This window comes from Capra hircus, chromosome 15, assembly GCF_001704415.2.
Source record: "Capra hircus breed San Clemente chromosome 15, ASM170441v1, whole genome shotgun sequence".
NCBI lineage: Eukaryota > Metazoa > Chordata > Mammalia > Artiodactyla > Bovidae > Capra > Capra hircus.
The window spans coordinates 25,816,127-25,838,561 of NC_030822.1; the positions used below are offsets into that span (position 1 = coordinate 25,816,127).

The 22,435-nt window shown below is 37.3% G+C and overlaps 1 protein-coding gene across 1 annotated transcript in view; it reads right to left on the reverse strand.

Annotated features, from left to right (window-relative positions):
- Window positions 1-22,435, reverse strand: part of ANO3 (anoctamin 3) — a 292,092-nt gene that overhangs the window by 215,211 nt on the left and 54,446 nt on the right. Inside the window, exons 2-3 of the mRNA XM_005690016.3 lie at window positions 5,772-5,966; window positions 4,766-4,837 (exon numbers count right to left, since the gene is read on the reverse strand). Of these exons, the coding sequence (XP_005690073.1) occupies window positions 4,766-4,837; window positions 5,772-5,966 (267 nt within the window). The remainder of the gene's footprint in view (window positions 1-4,765; window positions 4,838-5,771; window positions 5,967-22,435) is intronic.

The window sequence follows — 22,435 nt, forward strand, 5'->3', positions numbered from 1 at the left end:
GTCTCAGCGAAGTCTTCAGAGAGAGATCAATATACGTTTTAGGCTAGACATTCTTAATTCTGGCTATACTTAATATTTATCTGGGGAACAGTTAAAAGAATGGATCCTGATTTCTATCCTTAGATCAATTAAAACTGACTCTCTGGAAGTGAGTCCCAGGAAGTTTTAAAAGCTCTAGGTGACTTGAGAATGCCTGATGTAGGCAATGCAGCCAGGCCACCAGTGTGTGTACTACTGAAAATTCAGGGCTCAACTTCCACAGATTACAAATAAATTCAGTCTGAGGTTATAAAATACTTGTTGGGGCAGACACAAGTGTTGGGGTATCACTAGTTGATAAAACTATGACTTCATTTTATTTCCATTCAATTTATGAAAAGAAAAGGCCCTTGTTTCAAGGAATTGCTTTTAGGCAAGTCCAACAAGTATGAATCCCTCATTCAAATGAAGCAAACTTGCATTGTAACTGCAAAAGGCAAATGAGTATATTGAGTATAATTGTCTCTGTTATAGAAAAAATAAATAAAAATTACACTGTCTACTAATGGAGGATCAGGATAAAATCTTTCAGTACCACCATTATTCCAAATGTTAAAACCAGTTCCAAATATCAGTTTTGAAAACTATGCATAGAATTGTGTGCTATTTTGACTGAAATATGAGCATTTTTCTCAACTTATAAAAAGTTTTGATGTCAATATTTTTCTTTGCATATTCTTATTATATAACATTTGTATATATCTTGCTTAGAGAAAAAAAGAAAATACAGACAGCAAGAAGATATATAACAATCCCAAATAACCACTTGTGGAGATGATATTCATTATTAGCTAGCATAATGGTATATTTCTCTCTAGTTCTTTTGCAATATTTTTTTAACTAAAATAAGAGGCACTCTGCATTTATATTTGGAGAAGGAAATGGCAACCCACTCCAGTGTTCTTGCCTGGAGAATCCCAGGGACAGGGGAGCCTGGTGGGCTGCCATCTATGGGGTCGCACAGAGTCGGACACGACTGAACCGACTGTAAATGCAGTAGCACTTACATTAAACTGTTTTCCCCTCTTGGCAACAAATTTCTAAACGTTCCATAATATAGTGTATTAATGAGTATGTGATATTCTAGCATGTAGATATTTCACAATTTATCTACTCTCCCATTAGTAAAATATTCAATTTGCTTCCATTTTTATGAATTTTTTTTGTTTTATTGCTTAATTTTTAGAATAAATTTTTAAGTTTTGGGGGCTTTTTTCCTGAAGCATAGTTGATTTAAAATGTTGTATTAATTTCTGCTTTACAGCAAAGGACTCAGTTATACACATACATTCTTGTTATATGTTTTCCCAGTATGGTTTGTCCTGAGGTCTTGAATATGGTTCCCTGTGCTATACAGTGGGACCTTGTGGCTTATCTATCCTGAATGTCACAGTTCGCATCTACTAACCACAAACTCCCAGCCCATTCCTACCCATTCCCCTCCCTTTGGTAAACACAGGTCTGTTCCCTAGGTCTGTGAGTCTGTTTCTGTTTCACAGATAGGTTCATCTGCACCTTATGTTAGATTCCACAGATAACTGATATCGTATGGTGTCTCTTCTCTTTCTGACTTGACTTCACTAAATATCATAATTCTAATAGCATCTATGTTATCAGATGTCATCAGCAAATGCACTAATTTGTTCTTTTTATGGCTGAGTTGTGTTTCATTGTATCTATGTACCATATCTTCTTTATCTATTCATCTGTCAATGGACATTTAGGTTGTCTCCATGTCTTGGCTATTGTGAATAGTGCTGTTATAAACACAGAGGGGCATGTATCTTCTTGATTTATATTTAATGGCTACCCACTCCAGAATTCTTGCCTGGAGAATTCCATGCACAGAGAAGCCTGGTGGGTTACAGTCCATGGGATCACAGAGTCAGACGTGACTGAGATACTAACACTTTTTTTTTATCCTGATACATTCCCAGGAGTGGGACTGCTGGATCAGATGGTAAGTCTATTTTTTAGTTTTCTGAGGAACCTCCATACCGTTTTCCATAGTGACTGTACCAACTTACATTCCTGCCAACAGTGTAGGAGGCTTCCCTCTTTTCCATACCGTCTCCAATATTTGTAGAGTTTTGCGTGATGGCTATTCTGACTGGTGTGAGGTAGTATAATTTGCTTCTGTTTTTAAATTTGATAATGACTATAAAGAAAAGCTGTAAGAAAAAATGTTTTTAATTTCTAATATTATTTTTCTTGGGATAAATTTTTAGATGTAAAAATTTATGTACTGAGTCTCTACAGTAAGTAGTCCACAGATTTCCCCCTCTGTTCTATATGATAAAATATCTCATCAAAGAATCATTTATCATTAACTTGTTGATAGTGTGAAGAAGCAGAGTTCAAGGTGGCTGAATGAGCTTTCAGATATGTTTGTTGCCCCTTCCTCTGGAGACTTCAGATAACTATTAAAAAGTAAAAATCTACCAGAGTGTTCTAGAAGGCAAAATTCTAACGGAAGTGTTAACTAATGGAGCAGCTTAGCCTAGAATATATTCAGAGGTAAGAAGAGAGAGTGACTCTCCTTAGACAAATCCTGGAGATGTCTGGACTCAAAAATGGAAGATAAACAGAGGGAAAGAATGAAAATTGAGGGTGAAAATATGATGAGAATTGAAACAGGCAATATAAACCAAAACAATAGAACAGGCAAACAAATCATTTCTCTACAGAAATTCACAGCATAAGAGAGTAATGCAGGCATTGGCACTTTAGAGTACAGTCCTCAATCTGACATGGGTGGATCATCTAAGTAACAGTTCCTTCACCACTCACTGTAGCATAGATGCTTTCTGTTTCTAAGACTTGTCCTTGTATCCAGCTTTGAGTCAGTCTTTCCTAAATGTAAACAAAGGACCAAAAATCACTAGAAATTTGAGAAAATTCTACAGCTAGAAATGATCCCTGGGAAAACAGGCTAAAATTTACAACACAAAGGAAAACTTAAGACAAGAGCCAAGTGTTGTTAGAGATCAGAGATGCTGTATTTATGAAATAGAATAGGATACTCTGAAAAGTTACATTCTGAAAACAAAAAACAGTCTTGGAAACTACGTATACATATAATGTTGCATCCCTGCCCTGCCCCACCACACACACATAAATGAAAAGAGATTTTGAGGAAAAATGCCAGGAATCTTCCTGAACTGAGGCAGAAATCAAAACCATGAGATGAGAGAAAATGTCAGGCTTTTAACTGGATTTCCCAAAAGAGAAAAAGAAGGAAAACGAAAGTACATAAATTATAGATAAAGTATCACAGAAGTGGAAAGGAGGTATAAGACAAATTTAAAGGACAAATGATCTCTAGAGTGGGATGAACTAAAACACATACACAAATATATAAATATAATGTTGTATAATTTTATAACAAAAAAGTAAATATAATCGAAAGGTACACAGAGAAGAAAAATCAACTACAAAGGAATTTATAACAGTAATAACAAATGTTAGATGACATTGAATTAATCACCAAGTTTCACAGTAAATTATTTTTAATGCAGAATTTTATAAACAAAGAAATATCAATTAAATGTAAGAACCAACAGAAGTCATCTCAGACATAGAATAACTTTAAAAGATTGCATCGCACATCAATATTCACAGGTAGTTGTTTAAGGATACATTCTGAAAAAAAATGAGAATGAAAACCAAGAAAGAAGAATATGTGGGGGAATTAGAAAATGGAATTAATGCAGTAATTCAATGAAAGTCAATGGACACCACTTAAGAATTTCTTAAGGAAGAATGAGATAAAGGATATAAAAACAAGAAGCTGAAGTATAATGGAAGTATTTAGAAAAAGGAATATTTTTCTTTTCCTGAGAAAAAATTTAGATTATCTAGGAAAATAAAACTAACAAAAGTCTGTGACATTATATGAGCAACAAAATAAACGTAATGTAACATGACTTTGAGTATTTGATAGAGGGTGAGAAAGGAGAGTTTATTTGACCTTGACTCTAAGAGTATTCAAGAGTAGCATAGACGGCATAACTTGGAATTGTAGAAAAAGAAGTGATAATGCATTCACCGAAACATGTATAATATCATATAAGAAACGAATTGCCAGTCTAGGTTCGATGCAGGATACAGGATGCTTGGGGCTGGCGCACTGGGATGACCTAGAGGAATGGTGTGGGGAAGGAGGTGGGAGGGGGGTTCAGGATGGGGAACACGTGCACACCTGTGGCAGATTCATGTTGATGTATGGCAAAACCAATACAATATTGTAAAGTAATTAGCCTCCAAAAAAAGTTAAAATATATATACTATTTAAAGTTACAAATTTAATCTGAAGCGATTTAAAATTTTAAATGGCAATGTAACTGAAAAGAATGAAAGGCTATACAAATGGACTAATCAGCCTTCATCTAGCACAAGAGATCAACAGATAATACTGAAATTTGATAAATCTATACATAGTAGTAGAAATTTATTTATTCATAGAGAAATGAAGGAAATTTCCAAAAGACTAACAGCAGAATTTTTTCTTTTTTCAGTTATAGGATTGTTGTTCATTTAAAACTTTCTGTGTTTGATTTTCAAACTGTATATGACATACCTTAACAATACTTTAACCTTTTATTCTCATCCATCAAATATTAAAGACTAAACATGAAATTCTTTTTAAAAAATAATGTTTTAATTTGAAGACAGTTTGCTTTTGGAGTGGGAGAAAGGAGGAAGAAAATATCAAAAATCAACTCACCCAAGCAAAAATCACTGAGGTCGGTGAAAGAACATTTGAGCACAGAATCTTTTCTCTCTTCCTCAGTGTTAACTGGAACAACAGCAAAAAGACTTTGTAGGTTTGGGGACTAAACACATAACAATGATTAGAAAAATAACCGTGGTGACTAATATCCAAATGACTGCCAAACATGAAGAAATGTTTTTAAGCTAATGAGTTGAAATGAGAAAGACACCTGTCTTACATTTAGCACTTTGATTCTCTTGAACAATTAGCCACTTTCCTTACTGGCCATGGATGTAAGCTATTTAAAATAGGCAGTACTTTCCCAATACAATTGAAAAGAGAATATCAGAATTTTCAATTTACCTAGAGGAGGAAACAAGCTTCAGAAATCATAAGGAAATGAGTTTTTATAACATAAAAGCTTTTAGAGATGGATGTGGGGGGGTGGGGAACAACACCTATCCACTGAATGACAAGGAGCCTGGTTGTATTTTGACTCATAAACTCTTTTGAAAAGGAGTTATCTAAAGGTATAATGGCATCTCAAACGGGCACTTGTGTGTAGTTTTGGTTGCCAACACTTGTCCAATCACATCTTCATGCAACCAAATCTTTATTGCTTTATAGTCAGTATTATTTAAAGTTTTGGGTCTTTTGTTTTAAGGAAACCAAGTTTATTATTGCTGGAATATTTAATTACTGGTAATAAATTCTCACTAGGAATGCTAATGAGCCAGTGACTTGGGTGGCTGGTCTGTCTCCTGCCAACATAAAGTAGGTCCATATCTGCATGGTATTGCTACTTTTAGGGACATAAAGGGATGAACATACATCTGGCTGAGGAATGGCCTTTTGTCAGACTGGCAGGGGCAACTGTTCCCCTTCCTATGCCAGTCTCCTTTCTGAAAACTCCATAAATACTAAGTGGAAGAAAGGAAGAGAGGGCAAGAGGGAGGGAGAAAGAGACAGAAGGTTGGAACACTACTCTTTATAAGTTAAGCAAGAAAGTAGAGCTTACCTTGCTCTGCTTTGTCAGCGGAGATTGAGGTTACAGAAGTGGGATCCTGAGATTCACTCTCAATTGACTGAAAGAGTGAGGTAGACTGGCTCAGGCTCTTTGAGTAAGCATAGCTCTGGGCCAGGCAAGGCAAGGATCTCCGAGATGGTTTTAATGAAGTTTCTTTTGCTATCTCACTCTTGCTCATATTCATACCTGCAAATTCAAAATGGTAAGTTTTAACAATAAGAAATTATCAGAAGAAATCAACAAATAATTTTAATTCTCATGACGGCTGTTTCAGGAAAATACTATTGGAAAGTACCATCCTGGGATTAGAACTAAGTAAATTCTGTTTCTATATTTTCAAGGGAAGTGTTTTGAGATTTTTGTCAAACAGTTATGAGAAATAAACAGCTCCTCTTCCAGTTTTGAGCTTTCACTTTCTGTTAAAGTGCCTGCAAAAAAGAAACTGAGGTTTAAGTTCATTTGGGGAGTTATGAGGACAACAATTTGGATTGTCTTTGGATGAATCTGTTTTGGTTTTAAAGCAGTGAAATAAATAAAACCTAATGAACTGACATTCAAATTACTATTATTAACTGGAACCCTTCTCTTTATACCTTATCCTCATTTCAACACATGCATAACACATTAATGGGTGATCAAGAGGCTGGAAAGAGATAGCATACATAGTTTAGTACAAAATTGGTCAATAGGCAGGGGTCAAGGGACAATATTCCTGCGCTCCATGTAACAGTCCCTCCCCTCACAGAGGACTGATCTGCCAGAAGAAAGAATGTCCCTAAATAGGGTTCTGCCTCCATAACTGGATGTCCCTGTAACTGTATGCTCCCAGCAATGAATGACCCCCATGCCCTTGCACATCCCTGTCCCCATCATTCCTCACTTCCTCACATTAATCCCAGGGCATTCCTCGCCCTGGAATACTGCTGTGCGTATTCTGGCATATGCCTTCTTTTGCACATACTGAGTATTTCTCTAAGAGGAAACACTTAGATGTACTACTATTGCTGGTTTGAAGAACATGAATATTTACGATTTGGATAAACAATGCCAAACTGATCTCCCTGAAAGCTTTATCTTTTCACACTTCCACAAATAGTACAAGATGGAATCCGTTTCTGTATGAAATTTCCTGGCCAACTCTAGACAGTATCCATTGTTTTAATTCTGAATAAAATAAAAAGCCAACAAATAGAAAACTAAAAAAATTGTTTTATTCTTTTTGTAACAGATTGAACATGTTTTCATATATTTCATAGCCAATTATAACTCTTCAATGACTAAGCGATTTTATGGTTTTTCTAGTGTGTTGTTAGGCTTTTTCTTATTATTTTATAGGCACTTAGTATATGTGTGTATACATATACAGATAGATATATTGTTCAGTCGCTAAGCTGTGTCTGACTCTTTGCAACCCTATGAAATGCAGCACGCCATCCTTCTCCGGCCTTCACTATCTCCCTGAGTTTGCTCAAACTCATGTCCATTGAGTCAGTGATGCCTTTCAACCATCTTATCCTCTGTTGCTCCCTTCTCCTCTTGCCCTCAATTTTCCCCATCATCAGGGTCTTTTCCAATGAGTCAGCTCTTCGCATCAGGTAGCCAAAGTATTGGAGCTTCAGCCTCAGCATCAGTCCTTCCAATGAATATTGAGGGTTGATTTCCTTTAGGATTGACTGGTTTGATCTTGCTGTCCAAGGGACTCTCAAGAGTCTTCTCCAGCATGACAGTAATTATCATATTTATTATAAGACAAACAAGTTAACTAAACTCCACCTACATTGTTCTGGTCAATACTTTTTAGCTATTTTATAATCAGCTCATGAATTAACTCCAGATTTCTAAGAACTTATCAAATGCATGAATTCAAATAAAGACAAGCAGAGGTACCAATGTGCACTGTCCTTTGAGAAAAATGAGAATCTTGGGGAAAAAAATGACAATTTTTGAAAGTGGTTCTATAGAAATAAGACATGATTGAATAGATGAAATGCAGATAAATCTACCAGTATGGATTTTATCTTCCTGTTTTATTTTTAAAATGTATTTAATTAGTTTCAAATAATTATCAGGGTGCAAATAAAATGTGAACTAGAAAGGGATGCAAGAAAGAATTATAAATTGATCCAGTCTCTGGCGACTAACACTTTCACTTTCTTTCACTTAGCTTTCTGGGACTCCATAACAGTAAGAAAGGAAAACACCCTTTTGAAGAGGGATTCCCTAAGGCCTACAAAACTCATATTGAAATCCTATTCAAATATCATACAATCTCCCTTAGTTAAGGACTGAATAGAGTTTTCTATGCTACATCCAAGGAACTACACAGGAAAAATCTGTCCTAGTAAGGTTTTATACCTGTGAATCTTTTGTAATATGGTCTAATATTTTATTTCATTTAGAAAACACTAACATTTAATATTAAATGATCTGTTTTTGTCACAGGGCTCTGGCTGAAAATTGTCTTTTACCATAGAAGAAGATATAAGTAAATGAATAAATATTCTTTGGAGGGTTAGTACACAGATGGAAGAGGGTAATAGTTGCTGGTAAAGATATTAGAAAAAGAGAGAAATGCCTTGGTCCTCTGAGAATGGCCTTAATGGGGACTCTACAATAATACTAGTTACCTTAATCTACTGAACCCAGGAAGTATGTTCAAAAACTGCTGAGCTAATGATGACAATCACACTGGTGCCTGCGTGCATGTACATGCTAAGTCACTTCAGTCTGTCGACTCTTTGCAAGCCTGTGGACTGTAGCCTGCCAGGCTCCTCTGTCCATGGGGATTCTCCAGGCAAGAATACTGGAGTGGGTTGCCACTTCCTCCTCCAGGGAAATCGTCCCGATCCAGGGATCGAACCAGCATCTCTTAAGTCTCCTGCAATAGCGTCCAGGTTCTTTATCACTAGCACCGCCTGCAAACGCCACCGCACATGTACATATTATTATTTTATGAGCCAGTATAAGGTGAGACTAAGCTTTATGCTCATCAATGCTATCAGTATTTTCTATCATTTGATTCATCTCTATATTCATCTAGTCACAGAAAAGACATTACTTGGGTTTTTGCTCTCTGGAGGCTCCATGTTGATATTAGGTATACAGTGGTGAATAAGGTTGACCTATAATTTCTGCCCTCATGGGACTTTCACTCAAGCAGAGTGTCAGACGTTGATCAAAAAATATGTATATGCTTATATAATCGTCTGAAACGCTATGAAAATACAGGCATAGTTATATAATGAAGAATTATAAAAAGGTCTTTCTTTATAAAGTGATCAGGGACACTTTCTCTGAAGAAGTGACAATGTTAGGCGAAAAAAAAAAAAAAAAAAAAAAAAACAGGAAAAGGAGCCTAACATATAGAAAGGTGTCAATGTATGTTTGTGTTGATGTTTATATGTATGTGTCTGTGGGGAGTGCTTTTAGGTAAAGATAATAACGTGTAAAAGCCCTGAGGTAGAACGACTGAAACATATTTACAGAACTGAAAAAAAAAAAAAAAACTACTTTATAGTAAGTGAAAGAGGCATAAATGAGCTATAGCTGCAGTCCAGGTAAGGGATAAAAATTCCCTATGGTTCTTTGGAGAATTCTGCATATGCTTATGTTCCCATTATTTTTCACAGATTTATCTGCCTTATGTCCTTTTTTTTTTTGAATAACTGCATTTGCCAAAATTTATAAAATAGCTTTAAACATACTTCAAATGGGAAATGAAAATGTGAGAAGCAATGAAATTTACCTACTCTAGGTCATAAATCAAGCAGTTGGCAGAAAGCTGAATGTGAAAGTGAGAGTCATTGGATTCCAGAATCCATAATCTATGCAGAATGCTCCCCACATGGCTCTTCACAAACCCCAATCCTAGACGAGTGGTTACCATGGTTTCACTTAGTAAAAATATCACACACATTTTCAGCAGAGGGCTCTGAATGTAGAAACCACAGAGCCAGAGCAAACTTCAGAACCTATAATTCTATATCCACAATCTTAGCCAACGCTGAAATATGCTGGTGAAAAACGAATGTGTGCTGTTTGGCACACAGTAACTGGGATGTCTACCCATCATCTGACAAGTTGCTATTCTTGTGCTGATCTATAAAATAATTGTTGTTGTTTAGTCATTAAGTCGCATCTGGTCTTTTGTGACCTTATGGCCTGTAGCCCACCAGGCTTCTCTGTCCATGGGATTTCCCAGGCAAGAATACTGGAGTGGGTTGCCATTTATTTTTCCAGGGAAAACCCACATCTCCTGCACTTCAGGTAGATTCTTTACCACTGGGCCACCTGGGAAGCCCTAAAATAACAGATAGGAATAATACACAAGCTGCTATGAGTAGACACGGTATGTAACTGGGTGGCACAGATAAGTATCTGCTATTATTTATAAACCTAATTGTTATTTTTCCATTTCCATCATTAAGTTAACAACGTGTGTAACTGAGTTATATAACATAAATATTATTATGCTTAAACCTAATTTTTATTCATTCAGTTTTCTTATATTTAATAATTCCAACAATTATTGAGTTCTTTTTCTGGACCAGGACTTAACTCAGTGTTTGGTAAAAATGCTGCTCACCATCAGGAGATGTTTATATACATACAAGTAGTTCTTTATATTAGAAACATATAAAAATATGGATAAGTCACCATAAAACCACCAAAGAGGAACTCCTAATCCAAGAGGTAGTAACAGTGAAGTCCTGACTGTGAGGTAATCTGAGCTGATTCTTTCTGAACTATTTCTTCTCCTACAATTTTATTTATAATTCTTGGATTTAGTACATTTTCTACAGAGGATTATGCATATAAGGTAAGAAATTCTGTGTAAGACTCTCCATAAACACATAACTGTGGGAAACATTTGTTAAAAGCAACATAAGAAAATTGAGAAAACAATGTTGATGATACACATATCCTTCCTAAAGCTCTGCATTTTTCTTCCCCATTGACCTTTAAAGCAGAACTTTCTCATTTATTAAACAATTGAGTGTTTTCAAAACTATCATACTGATCGGCTTTGCTAGAAACCAATAACATCTAAGCTGAAAGTGTGATATCCTAATGTTCTAAAAAGTACAGTTTCTTTTCAAATTTCCGCATCAAACACCATCACATTCTGCTTGGCATAACCAGCAATATCTGTTCTTTCTTTGGCATGATTAACGCTAACTACTCCCACAGCACATTCAGGCCTATTTTCTTCTATATTCTAAAGTTCCATTTCTTTTCTTGTACGACTTTACCTGGTACCCTTGAATATTTGACAGTTACCTATTTAAAGCTAATAACTAGAAAAGAGACCACAGTAACATGTCAGTTTTGGTAAACATATGCAGCTCTTAAGTTCAAGGTTAAACCTGTAGAAGCATAAAGATGTGTTATTTCCTATATTTGGAACAGCTTTTTCTAAAGCAACAATTAGTACTACTTCCAACTGTTCTAAGAGGACTTAATAAATGCTCACATATTTAAAAGGATCTCATGAAAAGACTATTTCACTTGGGTATTCACAAAGGTCCAATTGCAAATAAGGTATTTTCTAGAAATACATTCACATAAGACATCTGACATCAAAGGAGGTGAAGTTCTGACTGAGATACTACTTAACTCAATGAGCTTCCAGATGATAAAAAATTTTAATTGGAAAATAGGTCCTTTGAAAGCTTCAAAGAGAAAATTGAAGAGTAAAAATATCTTTGTTGTTTTTGGTGCAAAATACACATTTTTCAAAAGACCCACCACTCTTTTATAAAATTTCAAAAAAATTAACTCATCCTAAGGACTCATGTGAATATATATATATATTTAATATATATAAAATAAATGCATATTTATAAATATATAAAATAAATATATATATAATATATGCATATTTTATAGATCAAACTTTGGCATTTCTGCCAAGTAAATTGTTAGAAGAATTTTGGGATATTTGTAGCAAAAGAACACAATATTGTTATCTAACGAATTTCATACTATGTTCATAAGAGTAAATTTTTTTAAATTTACTCTTTCCATACATCTCGCCCTCTCCTCCCCTCTCGCATGTCTGTAAGTCTATTCTCTATGTCTGTTTCTCCATTGCTGCCCTCTAAATAAATTCTGCAGAACCATTTTTCTAGATTCCATATATGTGCGTTAGAATATGATATTTATCTTTCTCTTTCTGACTCACTTCACTCTGTATAATAGGTTCTAGGTTCATCTAGAGGTTCATTTTTCTAGAGGAAATTTTTAAAATAAATTTAAAAATAAATATATTTGTCTCTTTTTGTAGTCTCAAGATGAATTATGCTGTTTAGTAAGATTTTATACCTTTATCAGAAGTACTTTAGGACTGATGGCCTGAGGAGGGGTGGTGTCTTATGATGCTATTTAATTTTATAAATTCCAAACACAGTTTTCAATATTAGTGGATACAATCAAAGCATATCTACCTAAATAATAAGCTTTAAATCAAATCCCTTATGATCATACAGTGGAAGTGAGAAATAGATTTAAGGGACTAGATCTGATAGATAGAGTGCCTGATGAACTATGGAATGAGGTTCGTGACATTGTACAGGAGACAGGGATCAAGACCATCCCCATGGAAAAGAAATGCAAAAAAGCAAAATGGCTGTCTGGGGAGGCCTTACAAATAACTGTGAAAAGAAGAGAGGTGAAAAGTAAAGGAGAAAATGAAAGATATAAGCATCTGAATGCAGAGTTCCAAAGAATAGCAAGAAGAGATAAGAAAGCCTTCTTCAGCGATCAATGCAAAGAAATAGAGGAAAAGAACAGAATGGGAAAGACTAGAGATCTCTTCAAGAAAATTAGAGATCCCAAGGGAACATTTCATGCAAAGATGGGCTCGATAAAGGACAGAAATGGTCTGGACCTAACAGAAGCAGAAGATATTAAGAAGAGGTGGCAAGAATACACAGAAGAACTGTACAAAAAGATCTTCACGACTCAGATAATCATGATGATGTGATCACTAATCTAGAGCCAGACATCTTGGAAAGTGAAGTCAAGTGGGCCTTAGAAAGCATCACTATGAACAAAGCTAGTGGAGGTGATGGAATTTCAGTTGAGCTGTTTCAAATCCTGAAAGATGATGCTGTGAAAGTGCTGAACTCAATATGCCAGCAAATTTGGAAAACTCAGCAGTGGCCACAGGACTGGAAAAGGTCCGTTTTCATTCCAATCCCAAAGAAAGGCAATGCAAAAGAATGCTCAAACTACCACACAATTGCACTCATCTCACATGCTAGTAAAGTAATGCTCAAAATTCTCCAAGCCAGGCTTCAGCAATACATGAACCATGAACTTCCTGAAGTTCAAGCTGGTTTTAGAAAAGGCAGAGGAACCCGAGATCAAATTGCCAATATCTGCTGGATCATGGAAAAGCAAGAGAGTTCCAGAAAAAACATCTATTTCTGCTTTATTGGCTATGCCAAAGCCTTTGACTGTGTGGATCACAATAAACTGTGGACAATTCTGAAAGAGATGGGAGTACCAGACCACCTGACCTGCCTCTTGAGAAACCTATATGCAGGTCAGGAAGCAACAGTTAGAACTGGACATGGAACAACAGACTGGTTTCAAATAGGAAAAAGAGTATGCTAAGGCTGTATATTGTCAACCTGCTTATTTAACTTATATGCAGAGTACATCATGAGAAACGCTGGGCTGGAAGAAACACAAGCTGGAATCAAGATTGGCGGGAGAAATATCAATAACCTCAGATATGCAGATGATACCACCCTTATGGCAGAAAGTGAAGAGGAACTGAAAAGCCTCTTGATGAAAGTGAATGAGGAGAGTGAAAAAGTTGGCTTAAAGCTCAACATTCAGAAAATGAAGATCATGGCATCTGGTCCCATCACTTCATGGGAAATAGATGGGGAAACAGTGGAAACAGTTTCAGACTTTATTTTTTGGGGCTCCAAAATCACTGCAGATGGTGATTGCAGCCATGATATTAAAAGACGCTTACTCCTTGGAAGAAAATTATGACCAACCTAGATAGTATATTCAAAAGCAGAGACATTACTTTGCCGACTAAGGTCCGTCTAGTCAAGGCTATGGTTTATCCTGTGGTCATGTATGGATGCGAGAGTTGGACTGTGAAGAAGGCTGAGCACCAAAGAATTGATGCTTTTGAACTGTGGTGTTGGAGAAGACTCTTGAGAGTCCCTAGGACTGCAAGGAGATCCAACCAGGCCATTCTGAAGGAGATCAACCCTGGGATTTCTTTGGAAGGAATGATGCTAAAGCTGAAACTCCAGTCCTTTGGCCACCTCATGCGAAGAATTGACTCATTGGAAAAGACTCTGATGCTGGGAGGGATTGGAAACAGGAGGAGAAGGGGACGACCAAGGATGAGATGGCTGGATGGCATCACGGACTCGATGGACATGAGTCTGAGTGAACTCCAGGAGATGGTGATGAACAGGGAGGCCTGGCGTGCTGCGATTCATGGGGTCTCAAAGAGTCAGATACGACTGAGCGACTGAACTGAACTGAACTGATGGGGAAAAAAGGAAAAATGGAAACATAATTTTTTTATTTTTATGCCTTATGAAATCATAATAGTTTTCTCTCCCTCAAAAGAACATGTGGCTTGAGTGTGTCCTTTTCAGCAGAAGTTACTTCTATGTGATAAAAGCTCTATTTATTGAGTGCCTACAAAATGCTAGGTGCACCCTGTGCGTTTTCAATACTTCGCACAACAATCCTGTTAAGACTTGTCATCCCCACTTTACATGTGAGAATCCTGAGACACAAAAGACATTAACTTTTCTCAGGTCCCACAGGAAGGAAGTGTTGGAGCCTGAAACAAACCAGGTCCACCTGATTTCAAGGTCTCTGTTCTTTGGAATATAACAAGCAACTTCTCTGTTTACTTAAAAATTCATTTTACAATAATTTGCTCTTCACTCACTTTTCAGTTTTCCTCTCACTTGAACAAGAAAAAGTATGTCTACTTATACTGTCCTAGTAGGGTAGAGATATTTAGTGTTGTTTAGCCACTAAGTCTTGTCCAACTATTTCATGACCCTAGGGACTGTAGCCCACCAGGCTCCTCTGTCCATGGGATTTCTGAGGCAAGAATACTGGAATGGGTTGCCATGTCCTTTTCCAGGATATCTTCCCAACCCTGGGATCAAACCTGCATCTCCTGCACTGGCAGGGGGAGTCTTTACCACTGAGCCACTAGGGAAGCCAGAGATGGTTAACTCAGAGTAACTGATGAGTTTATTAAAAGTGAACTGACTGTCATTCAGTCATGTCTGACTCTTTGTAACCCCATGGACTATACAGCCCATGGAATTTTCCAGGCCAGAATACTGGAGTGGGTAGCCTTTCCCTTCTCCAGGGTATCTTCCCAACACAGGAATTGAACCCAGGTCTCCAGCATTTCAAGCAGATTCTTTACCAGCTGAGCCACAAGGGAACCCTACTTAAAGGCTGTGGGCAGGACAACTAACAGTACCCAGAAACCTTTATCACCCTTGGGCCTACAGAGCAAGGAGAGGAAGTAGATAAACGAACCTGGAGACAGTTAAAGGTGGGGAAGAGGAAATCTGTCGGATCCCACGTGCTTAGACACAGGAACGTAGCCACTGCCAACCACAGGCAGGCATGAAGGGAGCCAAGGAATTAGTGTACCCCAGCCTCTCTTTCGTCAGCTTCTAATCTGCTGCTGAAGCCTCCCACTGGTCAAATCTAAACGGTAGTTAGGGATCATGAGAACCAGCAGTTGCTGTCAGTCATCGATATCTGCTTGCTGGGACACAGTGCAGGGTAGAAAAAGGTGCAGGATGAATGTGGGGGGATCTACAAACACGGTCCACCACATGTGTACAGATGTGCAACTTCAGAAGAGCACCGAGCATAAACCTTTGGGAGGAAAAAACAACATACGCCTTTTTAACACTAGAGAATAAAATTTAAAGTCTTTTGGTGTTTTGTGTTTCTTTTTTTTAAATAAGGGTAAGTACATGAACATGCTGTCGTTGTTGTTGTTCAGTTGCTCAATTATGTCCGGCATGAATATTCGAGTGCGTTGCCATTTCCTTCTGCAGGCAACCTTCCCGACAGAGGGATCCAATCCGCATCTTCTGCCTTAGCAGGTAGGTTCTCTACCACTGAGCCACCAGGAAAGCCCTTATCTTTCTGTACTGCTCTGATTTCCAAGTCACACAGTCCACCCAAAATAGGTTCTTTTCCTTGCTATATGTCCTATTATAAACATATACTTTGCTTTAGTAGAACTTACCGTGTTTGCATGCACTTATTTATTAGGATATTATTTAAAATATAGTCTCTTTAGCTAAAGGGAAGTCCCATGAGGGCAAGGGCCATGTTTGTCTTGTTCACAATCTTAGCTGTAGTGCATGGCACTGGGTTTGCACAAATGATATGCAAATAAATGCTTACAAATGAAAGATCAAGATAAAGTTCTATTAGGTATTTTACTAATTAATATATTCATTTGATAACTGTTTATTGTTATAGATGCTACATATTTTTTCCAAACAATGGGATATCAGTTCAGTTCAGTCACTCAGTTGTGTCCGGCTCTTTGAGACCCCATGAACTGCAACACGCCAGGCCTCCCAGTCCATCACCAACTCCCGGAGTCTACCCAAACTCATGTTCATTGAGTCAGTGATGCCATCCAACCATCTCATCCTCTGTCGTCCCCTTCTCCTCCTGCCTTCAATCTTTCCCAACATCAAGGTCTTTCCAAATCAGTCAGCTCTTCGCATCAGGTGGCCAAAATATTGGAGTTTCAGCTTCAACATCAGTCCTTCCAATGAACACCCAGGACTGATCTTTAGGATGGACTGGTTGGATCTCCTTGCAGTCCAAAGGACCCTCAAGAGTCTTCTCCAACACCACAGTTCAAAAGCATCAATTCTTCTGCACTCAGCTTTCTTTATAGTCCAACTCTCACAACCATACACGACTACTGGAAAAACCATAGCCTTGACTAGATGGACCTCTGATGACAAAGTAATGTCTCTGCTTTTTAATATGCTATCTAGGTTGGTCATAACTTTCTTTCCAAGGAGTAAGCATCTTTTAATTTCATGGCTGCAATTACCATCAGTGATTTTGGAGCCCCCCAAAACAAAGTCAGCCACTGTTTCCACTGTTTCCCCATCTATTTGCCATGAAGTGATGGGACCAGGTGCCACGGGGATATGGCAGTGAATAAATAAGTAAAAGACCCTACACGCATAAAGACTGAAATCACGAGGGAGGGGACCATGTATACCTATGGCAGATTGATGTTGATGTATGGCAGAAACCAACACAATAATTGTAAAGCAATTTTCCCCCAATTAAAAATAAATAAATAAATCTCAAGGGGACTTCAAAAGGGATTTACTTTTCGTTCATGGTACAGTGTTCTGAAACTTGAAGGTTCAGACAACCTATCAACTTAGTGTTGCTGTTGTTGTTGCTGTTTTGAAGTACAAATGAGATTTTTCTTTAAATAGTCATTTGGTAATGCCACAAATAAGATATGGATATTTATCATTACAAATACAGTGACCCACACAGTGATTTGAAAATCCCCTCTCCCTCAAATACCATTAATGTCCTTGCTTCCTTTCTAAGACTCAAATCGATCTTGGCAGAAATGAAACCTGAGAGTCATAGAGATGCCTGATATTTATGAAAGGTGCTATTTGCAAGGTGCTTTCTTTAGAATACACTTGAAAAAAAACAAATTAGCAAAAGATAAATCTATAACACCTCTTCCTATAATTTCCCACTGTAGTTAAGTTCATAATCTCACAGTCAACATCTCCTTATTCCTTCAATAACCTGGTCATTCAGCCACATTTTCTTCATAGTATTTCTTTGGTCCTGAAAACTTCTACCTTTCAGAGTGAGGCTCAGATGCTATCAACATTGAAAAAGCTTTCGTGTAACGCCTTTATGCGGTATTTGCTACCATATTCCCTAAGCATCTGTTGCACTCCCAAGGCATTTCTAGTATAGGTGCATATTTTTCTGTGACACCATGAGCTACCTCAAGGAAGAAACCAAGTCTCATTAAGTTTTGAGATCTTAGCATTTTGCACACAATTGGTTTATAGAGAAAGAAAAAGTAAGAGTGGATGGATAAAAGGGATGGTTTTGCTCATGCACAAGAATGAACAAATATGAATTATTGGCAAAATATGAATTCCTGATCTTTGATAAACTTTTCCATCTCTCTGCTTCCGTTTACTCAATTTCAAAATTAGAAAGCATGTGTGTGTGTTAGTTGCTTAGTCGCGTCCAACTCTTTGCAAATCCACGTAATTTAGCCCACCAGGCTCCTCTGTCCATGGAAATTCTCCAGGCAAGAATATTAGAGTGGGTTGCCACTTTCTTCTCCAGGGGATCTTCCCAACCCAGGAATAGAACCCTGCATTGCAGGAAGAATCTTTACCATCTGAGCCACCAATGGTAATTAATTTACAGACAAGTGTGAATATTAAATGATTAAAGTGTGAGTATAATGCCTGGTACTTAGTTTATCCTATATGTATTTGCTATTATAATAAATGAATAAATGATGCCATGTGTATATAAGATGTAATAAGATTTAAAATCAGAACCATAAATATGTAGTATGCAGAATTTTTTTGTTTTTGTTTTTGTTTTTAATTTAACTTTATTCATTTTAATTAGATGCTAATTACTTTACAATATTGTATTGGTTTTGCCATACATCAACATGAACTTCTGGAGCTTTTATACCAGTAAAATAATAAGTAGCTCATTTTCCAAAAAATTAATATTTCATGTAGCACAGAGACACAGAGCACTATAAAGGAACTAATCTTCTGCTTTAGGTTTTGGTAATTAGGGTCAAAGACTGCATCTGGGTGAAAGAAATTGCAGTATATTTGAGGGAACTCCTGCCTAAATCCTTGAAGGAAAGAGATCACTATGTTCAACACTATGTTCAAAAGGCAACAGCTGTTTGAAGAAGGATTCATGAATCAATGCCCAAGAAAGAAACTGAAAGTTAGTAGATTCCCTACACATTCTCAAAGATTAAAATCCAATAGCAGAAGCAAACCTTCTACCAACATATTAAGAAATTAGGGAATTTCATGCAAACTAACAATGGTTCTAGTGAAAAACCCCAAATGGGTCCAAAGCTTCCTCCTGAAGTGCCTAATTACAATGTCTAACAAGGCTCATAAATATTCTCTTTTTTTCCATTTTCTATCTAATCCTTTTGTGCTTGAAAATCTTGGAAGCCCTAATAGGAGATAATTTGAGACAGAACATATATCAAAAACCTTGAACAGTTGCAGATATCCTTTTGAAATAACCTCCAGGTAACCTTTGAAAGTGAAGAGGAACTAAAAAGCCTCTTGATGAAAGTGAAAGTGGAGAGTGAAAAAGTTGGCTTAAAGCTCAACATTCAGAAAACAAAGATCACGGCATCTGGTCCCATCACTTCATGGGAAATAGATGGGGAAACAGTGGAAACAGTGTCAGACTTTGTTTTGGGGGGCTCCAAAATCACTGCAGATGGTGACTGTAGCCATGAAATTAAAAGAGGCTTACTCCTTGGAAGAAAAGTTATGACCAACCTAGATAGCATATTCAAAAGCAGAGACATTACTTTGCCAACTAAGGACCGTCTAGTCAAGGCTATGGTTTTTCCTGTGGTCATGTATGGATGTGAGAGTTATACTGTGAAGAAGGCTGAGCATCAAAGAATTGATGCGTTTGAACTGTGGTGTTGGAGAAGACTCTTGAGAGTCCCTTGGACTGCAAGGAGATCCAACCAATCCATTCTGAAGGAGATCAGCCCTGGGATTTCTTTGGAAGGAATGATGCTAACGCTGAAGCTCCAGTATATTGGCCACCTCATGCGAAGAGCTGACTCATTGGAAAAGACTCTGATGCTGGAAGGGATTGGGGGCAGGAGGAGAAGGGGATGACAGAGGATGAGATGGCTGGATGGCATCACTGACTCAATGGAAGTGAGTCTGAGTGAACTCCAGGAGTTGGTGATGGACAGGGAGGCCTGGCGTGCTGCGGTTCATGGGGTCGCAAAGAGTCGGACATGACTGAGCGACTGAACTGAACTGAACTGAACCTTTGAAACCTTGAATTTTATTGTTCAATTAATGTACCACAAGTGTGTTTCATGCAGGTGGAGGCAGTGGACTTCTTAGGGAAAAAACTGGTAATGATCTTGGTGGAACCACCAAGTAGGAATCATTGCAGGAATTGGAACAGTTGACAGTTCATCTCACCGTGTGTGCCCAAAATCCATGCCCCTTCACACATCCTATAAGACCACCTGTGACCCAAAACACCTGTTTGAACACTTCACTGGAAAGGGAAAATGTATTTTCAGGATTTTGTCTTCTGAGCTGTCTCTTGACTGAAGTTAGCTAAAAACAAGGAGATTTCAGTATCATTCATTCATCATCAAGTTCATATTCTAATGGAAATGCAGCCCAGAGCTATCAGGTTTAACAAAAATGTTTATTGGGTTTTTTTCCAGAACTACCGTGATGACTGATAGACTTTAAATGCCTAATCAAACTCACTGGATTCTCAACGCTGCGAGAAAGGGATGCAAATGAAACCTTTAAATACCTTGGGGTTATTATTATGAAAACCACAGGGGTGCTCCTTGCATTATACTTAATGTAGTTGTGTGTATGCGTATGTGTCCGTGCATGTGTCTGTAGAAGGGTAAAATGAAATTCCCGATCAACCCTTACCTATCCCATGGAAGGTAACACCAAATGAAACTAAATCTTGGGTTTGGATAAGGATAAAACACTTAAAGACTTAGAGTACCTCTGACAAGGTTCAAAGTTATACTATTTATATGACTGCCAAGACCAGCACAGGTTGTTTCACTCCGAAGAGCTCAAAAAAGTCATTTGGCCAAAGTATTTGGACACTGCAAGGACACTTGTATTACACTCTGTCCTGAAGTAGGGGGGTTCTGAAGACTCCTACTGTATGACAACATTTTGAAAATCTAAAAATCTAACCTCTTCCAACCACACATTGTTACTGGTAGAACCAATAACTAGAAGAAATTTGTTGATGTGTAGAATATGAACCCAAACACAGGCATGATTAGTCTAACCAGTGCTGCACTGGGACACAAGCTGTTCTATATTTTTATCCTACCATGAACATTTGTAGCCACAGATCTTCCCACTTCTTGCCACCTGCTGCTGTTGTTCTTACTTATGGTTTTGTTCATACTGTGCCAAAGGCTGGCAATTTATACATCTGCTTTTGAATATAGTTTGATATTTTATCATTGAAAGCTTATTTCAAAAGGTTAAATAAGAATGGGAAAAATTAGTTTACTAATGCTAGGAAAACAAAACAAAAAGTAGTATTTATTTCAATATTTTTTCAACCAGTTCAGGATGAGAACTTTTAGCTATTCCTATGGTATTTAAAAATAAAGTCTATTTTTAAAAACAAGTGACAAATAATAAGGATTTCACATATTATTGTTACTATTAATATTGCTATTTAATTATGTTTGTATTATTAATAATAATTACCACCTATCATTTATCAACTACTCTCCTAATGGATATTTATTTTATAGAAGGTCAGAATTTGAGTTTTAGTTTAGTTTAATAGCATTTTAGCTTTGATTTTTGAAATTATATTTTTCAAATCATGGTTTACATGCATGAAGAAGGTTATATTATTTTTTCAAAGATTTGAGTTCAATAAAACCTAAGATTATTTTTGCCAAGCACTGTTATTCTCATTATAAAAACCATATGTGTTTTGAGAGATAACACACATGCTTGGATTTTTCCCCTTTTTTAATTTACATAGAAGAAAATTAACTTTTTTGTTGTACAGTTATTTGATTTTGACACAAACATATATTATTATAACCACTCCAAAAGTGCAGTTGGAAAAATTCAGCTCAGTTCACTTCACTCACTCAGTCGTGTCCAACTCTTTGCGACCCCATGAATCGCAGCACGCCAGGCCTCCCTGTCCATCACCAACTCCTGGAGTTCATTCACACTCATGTCCATCGAGTCAATGATGCCATCCAGGCATCTCATCCTCGGTCATCCCCTTATCCTCCTGCCCCCAATCCCTCCCAGCATTAGAGTTTTTTCCAATGAGTCAACTCTTTGCATGAGGTGGCCAAAGTATTGAGTTTCAGCTTTAGCATCATTCCTTCCAAAGAAATCCCAGGGCTGACCTCCTCAGAATGGATTGGTTGGATCTTCTTGCAGTCCAAGGGACTCTCAAGAGTCTTCTCCAACACCACAGTTCAAAAGTATCAATTCTTCGGCGCTCAGCCTTCTTCACCGTCCAACTCTCACATCCATACATGACCACAGGAAAAACCATAGCCTTGACTAGATAGACCTTAGTAGGCAAAGTAATGTCTCTGCTTTTGAATATGCTGTCTAGGTTGGTCATAACTTTTCTTCCAAGGAGTAAGCGTCTTTTAAATTCATGGCTACAGTCACCATCTGCAGTGATTTTGGAGCCCCCCAAAATAAAGTCTGACACTGTTTCCACTGTTTGCCCATCTATTTCCCATGAAGTCACCTCAAAAAATTTCCAAGTCTTCCCATTTGTGTTCAGGCTCTTCCTTCACTGCTAATTCCTGA